Source organism: Hyaena hyaena, unplaced genomic scaffold (genome assembly GCF_003009895.1).
Source record: "Hyaena hyaena isolate Hyena2069 unplaced genomic scaffold, ASM300989v1 scaffold_522, whole genome shotgun sequence".
Classification (NCBI taxonomy): Eukaryota; Metazoa; Chordata; class Mammalia; order Carnivora; family Hyaenidae; genus Hyaena; species Hyaena hyaena.
Genome location: NW_024081156.1, coordinates 613,314 through 625,542, shown reverse-complemented (window position 1 = coordinate 625,542; position 12,229 = coordinate 613,314). Strand labels below are relative to the sequence as shown.

The 12,229-nt window shown below is 41.1% G+C and overlaps 1 protein-coding gene across 1 annotated transcript in view; it reads left to right on the top strand.

Annotated features, from left to right (window-relative positions):
• The window catches only part of ZNF365 (zinc finger protein 365), a 30,846-nt gene extending 19,561 nt beyond the window's left edge, over positions 1-11,285 (top strand). The window contains exons 4-5 of the mRNA XM_039255369.1: positions 7,554-7,591; positions 8,330-11,285. Of these exons, the coding sequence (XP_039111300.1) occupies positions 7,554-7,591; positions 8,330-8,591 (300 nt within the window). The 3' untranslated portion in view covers positions 8,592-11,285. The remainder of the gene's footprint in view (positions 1-7,553; positions 7,592-8,329) is intronic.
• The last annotated feature ends 944 nt before the right edge of the window (positions 11,286-12,229 follow it).

Here is a 12,229-nt window from a genome sequence, read left to right as displayed (position 1 = left end):
GGTATGGCGAGATTGGGTCCAGGACAGAGGAAGGGGGAGCTGGGGAATGACTTGCAGGAACCTTCTGGACATCGTTTGAAAGTGCTGCCCCAGCCACGCCTGTGTTATGAAATGCCATGGGGAATCCAAGATGAGATCTAGGATGCATGGTTGTCCTCCACCCACTGCTCCACACCAAGATAGACTGGCAGAAATAATTTTATATTATAGAATAACAGAGTTGGAAGTGTCCAAACAAATTATCGGTCTCAGCCTGGGTGACCAGGTGGATTGGAAGGTATTGTCCTGTTTGGGAGCTCTTCAGGAGAATCTTAAGAAAGCTTTGGCCTTTCTTTGCAACAGCAGGATCTAGACACGTACCTTTTTCTTCTTGAATAGGAAGGACAGCACCTTCAGATAGTCTCTATAGTTGAAACCTTCTTTAAATAGATTTTGAAAAGGTCTTAGAATATTTCACAAGTGGCAGTTCTAAAAGATTTTTATAGATTCTAAAGTTCTATATAGATTTTTGCACACAATTTTACATATTGTTTCAGGGACTTAAGAAACCCCTAGAGCCCAGACAAGAACCGTGCAAATGGCTGAAGGTCCAGATTGTCCTCAATGGCTCAATCAAGATTCCCCAGTCTCTTTGGGGGTGGGAAGAGGCACAATACCCACACTCTAGATGAGGGAGATATTTGGGCAGATTTGCCCTCCAAACAGTTTTTTCTTTCTTATGAATACCAAAGCCAGAAAAGGATTTTTGAAACCCCAGAGTGGTTTACTTACAACATTTTCATGATCTATTGAACCTTATTTATGCTTACCCCCTTCCCAAAAGATTTAAAAATGGTTCTTCCACTTCCCCAAACATGGACTGTATATGTCAGGAAAAGAAAAATAGGAAACATTTATGCTACCCAGAATGTTGGAAAAGTTGCTATTGGCTGATTAAAAAGTTTAGTTGGAGCATTCTGAAAGCCAAGAGTGAAAGGAAACATGTTAATAAAAAAGAAGGAATGAGATGAAAAACAGGATAAAAGAAGGAAGGTGAGAGGAAGAGACAGCAGGAGGAAAAGGAGAAAGGGAGGAAGGAAGAAGTAAAGAAATCTTATTCAATCTTCCTGTAATGTAGACTCAGCCTTAGAGCAGTGCAACAATGGGAGCTCTAGAACTTTGGGTCAGGAACAAAAATAGACGGGAAAGAAGTAAGTTTGTGACTTCTGTGAGTCCCGTTACTGTAATCAAAGCAGTTTCAGTCACATGCAAGTTTATTGTTTTCCTGTTGGTGTCTGTGGTCCCCTGAGAGGGAGCCTACCCTTCCCTCCTCAGTTCCTTTCTCACCCACTCGGGAAACTGAGAGTCAGTCATAACTCACGGTGGCCGGAGGGACACTTTGAACCCTTTCCTGCGTTTTTCCCATCCTGTCCTGTATCGGAAGGGAGTGCGGCATGAAGTCATGGAGCCCACATGTGAGGTGAAAGGCCTGGCTTCCAGATCATTCGCACCCCTCTCCTGACTGGATGAGACCATTGGTCTTCCTGGGCTTGTTATTCTTCTACTAAAATGAACCATTTGGGGCGCCTGTGTGGCTCAGTCAGTTAAGCATCCGACTTCAGCTCAGGTCATGATCTCACGGTTAATGAGTTCGAGCCCTGCGTCCGGCTCTGTGTGGACACCTCAGAGCCTCTTGCCTGCTTTGGATTCTCTGTCTCCTTCTCTCTTTGGCCTTCCTTCGCTCATGTCTGTCTGTCTGTCTCTCTTTCTCAAAAATAAATAAACATTAAAAATTTTTAATAACAAAACTAAAATGAAGCAGTTGGACTAGCTGCTCTCTAGGGTCTTGTGCCTCTTAAATTCTCTGATCATCACCTGACTTCAGTCGTTAGGAATTTTAAAATTAAATGTAGCATTAATAGCTTTAGTGTTTAGGCTTACAAGTAACCCAGAGCTAAGAACTGTGTAAAATTTTACTGTACTAGACCAAGAGGATCTTAAAAAGAGAGAAAACAATGGAAGGCAAGGAGGAAGAGAGGACACCTAATAGTTCTCTCTCTTACTTATATTTCTGTGCTCACTTTACTCTGCTCAGTTTATTTTTCCAGTTTGAAAATTAAACATCTTTTCAAAGACATTGTTAGTCATTATTTTCATCACAGTGGACCGCATAGTCAGAAGTTGTACGGTATCTCAGCTGCTCAAGTCAGCTATGTATATATGAAGTTAGGTGCGTGTATGCCTGTACGCACACAACACACATGTAAACACACATAAATACGTAGATATATAGGCACACATTTGTACACATATATACATCCAAACACAGCAGGAAATTGATACATAGTTATGTTTCTGCCTTCTGTGTTCTAAACATGACGTGATCTACCTTCATCAGACTTAATCTACTTAAGGAAGAATTGACTAATTGAAAAACAGTAAAATGCAGTTAAGATGACAGTGGGGAAGGTAGAAGTGAGCGCTGTGTGTGAGTAGGACATGGTTAGGCCACAGTGAGGTGGACCGTGGGACTCCCATAGGGAGGATACATCGCCCTGAGAAGACCAAGAATGAGGCACTTTGTTTCTGAAAGGATTGAGCACTTTCCCTCTTTTCCTGAAAGTCCTCTAAACTCTGCTTTGGACCATAACGTACCAAGTTACAATACAGTCTGCAGTCCCTCAGAGCATTTCTCCCTTCTCCGTTTATCTGTGTCATCATAATAATATACATGCACCTGCGAAACTAGAAACAGTGTCTTTGCTGAAATGCGCATGCTAAGTCTGGCATCCCAGGGCTCCTGTGGTTGTTATACACACACAGAGAAGCTTGGGTGCTTTCAGCAGGAAAAGCTTCAAATCATAGCTTTATTGACTTACTTGGCCCAGCTTAGTGAGGGTACAGAGCCCTGAGCAGCCCAGACTTCCAGAGCCTCAGCCCCACCCCGGAGAGCTCCTTGCCCCAGTGCACCCTGGAAGGAAGCAACGCATTCTGACCCATTCCCTCCACACCTCAGCTCACAACAGCCTGCCTGCTATCCCCAGCCAGCCTGGCTCTTCATTGCCACTAAGGGTCGATCGCAGAATCAGCGTCTGCCCTCTTCCCTCTTTTTCTCATTACCACCTCCAGATAGCAGTGAAACTTCTAGATAGATGTTTGAGTTGCCCCTTTCTAAGATATGTTCTAGCTTTACAATTCTTTTGTTCCTTAGAAAAATTTCTTTCCCCTCACATTTAGTGCCTTTTCTGAAATACTGTTTCAGCCTCTGTATTTTCCCCCTTCATTCCCTTGAGGATTTGTGTTCCTTTTTCACCTGGCTGATTTCTAAAAATGAAACATGCTTACTCAGATCTTTTGTCTTTATGCTCTGAAAAATGCTGTCGAATTAGACATAAACTGACCTAATATCCCATCTGCCAAAATCAGGCACAGAACTGCTCAAATGGAAGGTCATGAAACAGTTCGGATAATCTTATTTTACGTGTTGCATTTATTTCCTGTAGGTTGCTAAATTAGGACTAGCTGCCATTCATTTAATACATATTTATTGGGGACGCAGCACTTACTGGGTGCTGGGGAAACTGGGTGAATGAGGTAGGTGAGGTCCCTGCTCTTGTGAGGAAGGCGATGGCACCATAAACAAGTAAACCTATAACAAAGATGGTTTCGTGCGGTGACAACCCCTTTAAAGAAAAAAGTAAGGTGATGTGTCTGAGTGGCCCTTATGGTCAGGCACAGCCCTGCAAGGGAGGCCACATTTGGACTGTGACCTGAATAACCAGAGGAAGGCAGCTCTGCACACTGGGAAGTGGCTTAGGAGGGAACACGCTTGCATGTTTGCGTGAGAAGAGTTGAAGTCAGAGTCAAGAAGGATCCAGATCATGCCGGGGTTTCTGGGTCACATAAGAAGGTTGGATCTATTCCAGAGCAGAGAGAAGCCATTGACTGGCAAGTTGTGAGCAGGAGGTGAGCTGCTTTAGCACAATCACACAGGCTGCTTGGGGGGAATAGATCGAGAGGTCCAGGACTGGGTGGCAGGTTAGAAGGCTGTTTATGGTGCGGCAGATGGTGGCCTGGGGAGAGCAGAGGTGGAGAGAATGGCAGGTATGGGGTAAGTCGTGGGGATAGAATTGGCCATGCTAATTGTCCTTGCTGAAGGATTACTTTTTTAGCAGGTGAGGGAAAGGGAGGAATCAATAATGAATCTAATGTTTCAGCCTGAGCAGTTAAGCCTACAGTGCTGCTGTTTACACAGAGCAGAGGTTGGAGGACGGCCGGGTGTCCAGTTTCTCTAACCCAAAACAACCCACGACACCATGTTTGGGTTTTAGAAGTTCTTGGATTGGATCTCAGTACAAAGTTATTTATATTTTTCCAACCTGGAATCTTCCTTAAGGACTCAATCCATCCCCATCCTCATAGTCTCCTCCTCCTAAACAAACAAAAAGACAAAGTGGTTGAACAAGGAGGAAACAGACAATGAGGTGGGTTCAGGAGGAAGAGGGTTTCCATGTGCCTGAGGCTCTACAGCCACAAGGAACAGTGGCCTCTTATGTTCACAGGGAGGAGAGCATGTGAAGTTCTGTGGGGATTGTGATAGCGACCCTGCCTCCACCCAAGCCTCTTGATCTGTAGGATCACTGGAGAAATTCTGACCCACCTATGGATTCCACGTAACTTTTGTGTACAAACTGCTTGCTTTTACACAAACACATACTCTTCAAGAAGGCAGTGCAGAGTGAAGTCTTGTTCAGACTTGGAATGTGCTAACATGGGTTTGAAGCCCAGCTCTAAAACTGGTAAAGATTAAGGCTTCAAACCAGCTGCTTAACTTTTTGGCCTTACTTTCTCCATCTGTGAAAGGGGGATGACAATGCGTATCTCATAGGGTTGTTTTGAAGCTTAATTGTGGTTATGTAGTTAGTATTTTATCCCATTGGTGACATATGGACATGCACAAGTTAGGGTACCTATATATATGTGTGTGTGTGTATGTGAGGCTCATGGCTCATTTTTACCCATATTTGTGCATTTCCCTTTATGTAATATACAGTACATCCTTTTAATTTCCTGAGGTCCCAGCAGGGTCCATCAGCGACATTCATAGGTTTTGGCTCTTAAAATGTTTTGGAAGTCAGGGACCTCTTTGAACATTTGATAACATTTTTACCTTTTCACCATGGAGGGAAGTATGTATGTGTATGTAAACACAATAACACACACACACACACACACACACACACACAATTTTACATAAAACCCCAAAGAGTATTGTATATACATATACAACACATCATCAAACTATATGCTTACATACATATATATAGTAAAGTGAAAAAAAATTTGTTATTAAGAATAAATTTTAAAAGTAGGAGGCAATTTATTTTAAAGTTTATTTTTTTTTATTTTTTTTATTTTAAATGTTTTATTTATTTCTAGGAGAGAGAGAGACAGTGCGAGCAGGGGAGGGTCAGAGAGAGAGGGAGTCACAGGCTGAAACAGGCTCCAGACTCTGAGCTGGCAGTCAGCACAGAGCCCGACGCGGGGCTCGAACCCATGAACCATGAGATCATGACCTAAGCGAAAGTCGGACGCTCAACCGACTAAGCCACCCAGGCGCCCCTAAAGTTTATTTTTTTATAAAAAAGAGACAGCGTGAGTAGGGGAGGGTCAGAGAGCGAGAGAGAATCCCAAGCAGTCTTTGCACTGCCAGTACACAGAACCTGATGTAGAGCCTGAACCCACAAATCTGTGAGATCATGACCTGAGCTGAAACCAAGAGTCAGATGCCTAACTGACTGAGCCACCCAGGTACCCTAAAGTAGGTGACAATTTAAAGGAAGAAAAATCTTAAAAGTTTTTTGTTTGTTTGTTTGTTTCACAGTTTACACATACACTAAAGTCCATTCAAGGAGCCAGGCTGTGGGGCTGTGGCTGATAACCGCCACAGTTAGCAGCAGCTTCCAGCCTGGTGCTTGCCTGAGCCATCTGTCCCACTTCCTTTGTATATTGCAGACCCTCACGACCCTTATGCAAGCAAGGTGCCTTTTTCTGTCCACATTTACTAATCTCGTGTTGAATCCAGCCAGTGTGAGCAGGGTCAACAAAGAAGCTTACTCATGACTGAGTCAGAAGGCAGATGCCAAGAATCCCATCTTGCCTTGCTGGGGACATGACCCTCAAAAGTTTCAGAAAGCTGCTTTCTGGGGCTCCTGGGTGGCTCAGTCAGTTAAGCATCCAACTTGGAGCTCAAGTCATGATCTCACAGCTCGTGGATTCAAGCCCTGTGCTGTGTGCTGACAGCTGAGAGCCTGGAGCCTGCTTCAGATTCTGTCTCCCTCTCTCTCTGCCTCTCCCGTATTCACACACTGTCTCTCTCAAAAGCGAATAAACAGGGGCGCCTGGGTGGCTTAGTCGGTTAAGCGTCCGACTTTTGCTTAGGTCATGATCTCGCTGTTCGTGGGTTCGAGCCCCGCGTCTTGCTCTGTGCTGACTGCTAGCTCAGAGCCTGGAGCCTGTTTCAGTCTGTGACTCCCTCTCTCTCTGACCCTTCCCTGCTCACGCTGTCTCTCTCTCTCTCTCTCTCTCCTAGAAATAAATAAAAAAAAAAAACGTTAAAAAAAAAAAAAGCGAATAAACATTTTTTAAAAATTAAAAAGAAAGAAAGAAAGCTGTTTTCTGATTTGCTTCTGGCCAAAGCTCAAGCTGCAGGCTGAAGACCCGGGGGAGTGGCCTTGCTATGCTGAACTTGGTTTCTCTGATTATTTGAATACAGTAGGGACTCATGTGTTGGCCACACTGGGCCCCAACATCGGGATGACCCTTTCTTCATATTTTCTTTGTCATCCTCTTCTGTTCATCTGCCTGCTGATGTGACACCACTACTTTGAGTGAAGGCTACCCGAGGGAGGTCAGGAATTAAAAGTTGGGAATACACTGGGTCTGCCTCTAAAGTGGATGGTGACATCTGGATCACCAAATGATAAGTTATCAACTTGTTCTGCAATTGATATTTGAGCCCAGCCACAAAAGTGCATATTTTACAGGCAGTGGAAAATAATCTCAGTGATAGATGGCCTCGGGGACAGTTGTGGAGTTGGTCTTCATATGCTCTCACTTTAGAAATGATGTATTTTAGGCAATAAACATTTTATGCCAATTTTCCCTTTAGTTGATACACTGTGACCAATGACAGCTGTAGTAAATTAGCTGCACATGCAGCCTGAATTAATCAGGAAGTAATGGCATATCATTCTAGTTTTATAAAACATGTTTTTTACATGTTGCTTTATTAGAGAGCTCTTCGACATTTTGAAATTTCTTAGATCTACTGATAATGGCTTCTTGGAAATCTCAGAACTGGGAGCCACGGAGGCTCCCAGAGTCAGTAGAGGCTGAGCATGAGATGTTCTAGTTCACTGCTGTGATAGCAGGTGCCATGGGCTGTGCTACCCATAGCAGTTACTGGCTTCCTTAATGGGAATGACTTCTTTAAAATAGAAGCGAGAAACATTTTTAAAGTCACATCCAACGTTCAAGTGAAGTAACGTTTTTTCTTATTTGTTTTCCTTCAGCTTACAGATATCTCCTCAAATAGGAAACCCAAATGCCTGTATGTATATCTTTTTATACTTGGGCCATTTGATAATGTTTGCATAATGTATTTTCCTGTTACATTTTATGTAATATCTATATAAGTGGACTTGGAAGTCTTAGATGAAAATGTACCTGCTCATGTACCTGATTTTGTAAATTTGTGGTTATTATTTTTAATGATGCTGATAGCCTTATAGCATATGCCATATGGCAGTATGATAGTAGTACTGGAGTGCTTTTACAGTATTCTATGGTATAACTTTCTCTTATTGAGGTATAGTGTAACCATAATAGCTCTACAGTACTATTCATGTACTATGCGTGTTACATTAGATATCTATAATATAAACAGATGTGTAAATTTATACTATAATTCATGTACTTTGTAATTGCTATGATACTACTACTGTATACAGTCACTTAAAGAGTCCAGAGGTATGGATTCTGGTCCCATCTTTTCCAGAGACCAACGGTATGTATTATCCTAGATAGTCACGTAAATGTTCTACATCTCAGTTTTATCACTGGTAAATAGAGCTGGCAAGATCTCCCTGGGAATTTAGCATCATGAGATCGTTTTGTGAAGGCCACAGGAATTTTTGTAAGAAAAATACCAATTTATATTTGACTTACTGGTGCCATTACTGCCACTCTAGTGTAGGGGTGATTGTGCCAGGGATGGGTTTTTTTTTCTTTAAGCATTCTAAACAAAATCTTTCTTTCTGCTCCTCTCCCTCCACCTGTCCATCTGTAGAAGTAGAGGGTACCCACATTCTGTGTGTAACCACGCTGATCTCAAGACCCATTTTCATCCAAAGGGAAGGAGCTACCTGAAAAAAGCCAAGGATGACAGAGCCAGCATGCAGCCCGCTAAGTCCATTCACGAACAGGCTGAGTCCCCACGAGAACTCTGCAGACCATCGAAGAAAGGGGAGCCTCTGGGGTTCTGCCGAAAAGGCAACATCAGGCCCAAAATGGCCAAAAAAAAGCCAACAGCGATTGTGAACATCATCTGAAAGGGGGGTGGCCCTGGACCACCGTTGCTGGGCTTTGTGGAATGTCGTCCTAGGGCCAACATTAATGCCCTTTTGGATACATCCCATAGTAAGACATATTGGGGAAAAGAAGGACATAACACATTTATTTTGTGTCCGTACAAGCACCTGGATTAACCAGAAATTAACAAGTGGGAATCTCCGGCAACCAGAGTTTTATTACAAGCCCCTTTTAGAAGCAAGAGGCAGATTACAGAAAGAATTGGAGGAAAAAAAAAAAAAAGAATGCAGTTTTTATTCCAAAATTTTAGTAAAAGTTCCAGCTTGTAAAATAATTAGACCACTCTCCAGTAATTTCTGCACCTGGGGTGCAGGGTGATTAAACCTAGGACTCAATGCCACACAAGATATCAGGCACTGGGAAAAAACTTCTTCTGTGTCTAAATTGTGAGGCAAGGAATGGAAACTCAAAGTTCTCATAACTGCAGTGAAATAGTAATATTTTTATGTATTTTTAACTTTGCCCTCCATTAATTTGAAAGCTTCTGAAATAAGGATTGCTAGTTCCCCAATTATTCTGGTTAGTCAGGATTTCAGTGTTTGGGTTGCTTCAGGGACTCATTCATTTAGACTTCAGTTCTCATTTCTAGTAGTTTGTTCGATTCAGGTTCGTTGTTTCTCCGAATGCACATTTATTCAGACTTTGGGGAGCCTCTGCTGTCTTCTTTGGCTGTGTATTCTGCACTCTAAGACCAAGCCCCAGCCTCTGTCTTCATAGCCGTTACTATGGCCTGTGGTTGGGGCCAAAAAGCCCATAAAAACCTTAAAACCGTAAAACCCTTAGATCAACACCCGTCACCAGTTCAGGGTCTGAAGGTTGTCATGCCAGCAGATTGCACGTGTAGTGCATTGAGAGCCAGCCTGGGAACACTGCAGACATTACTCAGACCTTTCCCAAAACCTACTTCCCTGGTCATATGAGCAGCCTCTGTGAGCTGTAGGCATGACTGTCTCCCTGCTGGCCTCACTCTTCACCTCCTACTGCTTCTGTGCCCTTTGATGACTAAATATACGTCCTTGCCTTTCAACCAGGTATTGGAAGCATTCACTGTACGCTGCTTTCAAAAGTAGTTTCTGAAGCAAACAGTGCATGTGGGATCCACAGTCCAAGACTGTCCTCCTTCCCTCACTAAAATAGCCTTTGTTTCCACAAGCAACCATCTGTTAAGAACCTCCTGCTTTATGATTTCCCTCAAGAATGAATTTTCATGTTACTTTTTTTTTTTAATGTTAACAATATCATCAGGTCTTCTGCAGAGTTTACAAGTGCTGACATCCTTCTGGAAAAAAAGAGTAGTTATGTCCATCAATGTATACATATATATAGATATATATATAACACAAAATATATATGTCAAGTATATTAATAATTTATTTTTAAATACTCATGCAAAAGGTGTGTGTTTGTGGTGGTTGGTTTTTAAACTATATAAGTTAGTTCATGTTAGTTGATTCTCTTATTTTAAAAATTAAAGCTGTAACTTAATTAACATTAGTAGAATGATTGTTATTGCAATAAGCATCAGATTAGCAATGCATTAAAAATAGGTATAAAGCAGTTACTTAAAATGCCAGTAAATTGAAAAGTGTAACTTATCATTATACAAACATTTTGAACCTATTATAGTAAAAAATGTTGATTTTTGAACCTTCACTTTGACATCTGGCTCACGGGGATGGGCCATTCATATGGTATTTAGGCAACTATCAAGTGGAGGAAAAACATTGCTGTGAAGTGAATATCACTGTTTAGGCTAACACTGTAAAAATTGTAATGTTATAATTATTGTTTATTTGGAGAATTAATCTCCAAAGTTATTTATTATTGATGTTTATACCATGATTGCACTCTAGCCTTTTACATGCTAAAAAATGACTTGTTGTATTGCATGACCTTAGTCCCGTAACACATGTGTGCAATGGCAACAACTTGTTTTTAAAGGTGGTATAGCCAGATTTGGTTTTGTTTATTTAATGTAACCTACATTTTCAATTTTTATTTAATATGCCTAGAGGGCATAACAGTGCTCTTTGACAGTGGTACTCAGTGATCTCCAGAAAGCACCATAATGTCATATCTACTGTATGTACATTACACAAGACAGAAGATTTTAAGGTTAATTATATTAAAAAATTCTTTTTAATTCCAACTAAATTCTGACCTTCATACAAGGAAATGCATTATATATGTTGTGCTTCTTAGAGACGTAAATTTGCTATTGAAACATCAGAGCTGGCTCACTCCAAGGGGTATTCCACCTACATGCCATGGCCCAAGCCAGGTACTGTGCCCAGCTAGGGTCTTATTTTTAAATAAATATATAATATATATTTTGTCCACATGGGCAATCAACCTGCGAGTTGATTTTTGAAGAAATTACCAAAGTTTCTGGGAAAACATGTTCAAGTTTAAACTGAAGAATGGATCTAATGTTGTTACTTGTTTTGTAGGGAAGAAATTTTTCTTTGAACTAGTCTTTCTTTCTTCCCAAAGTTATGAATTCTCAAATGCAAAATTCAGGTTGCTTAGACACTGTTTTCCAGTATTCTGCAGGGTATATCAGTTGTATGGAAGTTGGAATGTTCTTTTCCCAGAATTGAAAAGAAAAAGTTTTTAGATTATCAAATATTATAAAAATAAAGCTATATTTATGACTAATGTGTCAGTATGTTTTGTCTAGTTGAAATGTTTTTGGGGAGCCAAGTGTACTAGTCCATTAACAGTGAACAAAATAGTTTTTCATGAACAAACTGTTCGCTGTACATATAACCACCATGGTCTTGTACTTATAAGCTTTCTTAAGAATTTAGCTTGATTGTTTTTGTTGATCACTATGCCTATATTAAAAAGTTCTTTTTACATATGTTCACACTGAGACGTCCTCATTAAAAGCCCATTTGGTACTTTTCTCCCATCTTCCTCCGCACTATGAGTAATTTTCCTACACTCTATTTTTAAACTCGGCAACCCTTAGCAAAAACCATGAACAGATTTCACAGTGTATATCCCAGCTTATATAGGCTATACATCTCAGTCATTGTAAGACCCAGAGAGTGATTACAATAGATAACAGAAGTACTGTATATCACTGGTGGATTACTCAGCCATTGGTCTTTTAAAAACCATGGAATTAGGAAAATTGAGCGGGTGCCATTTGTTGAGGAGTTGTTAGAGCTTTTAGGGAGATAACCTTAGCCTGTTCTTCTACTTACTCTTGTAAAAGTTGATGGATTTGCCAGGTCATAATGTTCATGAAAAATAACAGTGACACTCTCCATGATCTCTGGGCAGGAGAAAGCATAAATAAATCCCAGTGTCTCGATTCTGCTTAGGCTGGATCCTTGAAAGTGAATTCCAGAGATGGTGTACAGGGAGGCACAAGCACAAACCTTGGAACCATTTCAAAATTTAAGTAATGGAGAGCTTTAGATTATAGGATTATTTTTTGTGGAATTAAGGTGGTGAATTTTTTTTTCATTCATTTCTGTCCATGTTCTGTATCAATAAAATGGACACATCTGAAATGTTCATTTAAGAATGGGATCTTTACAAGAAGATGTGGTTTATCTATACCATGGAATACTACATGGCAATGAGA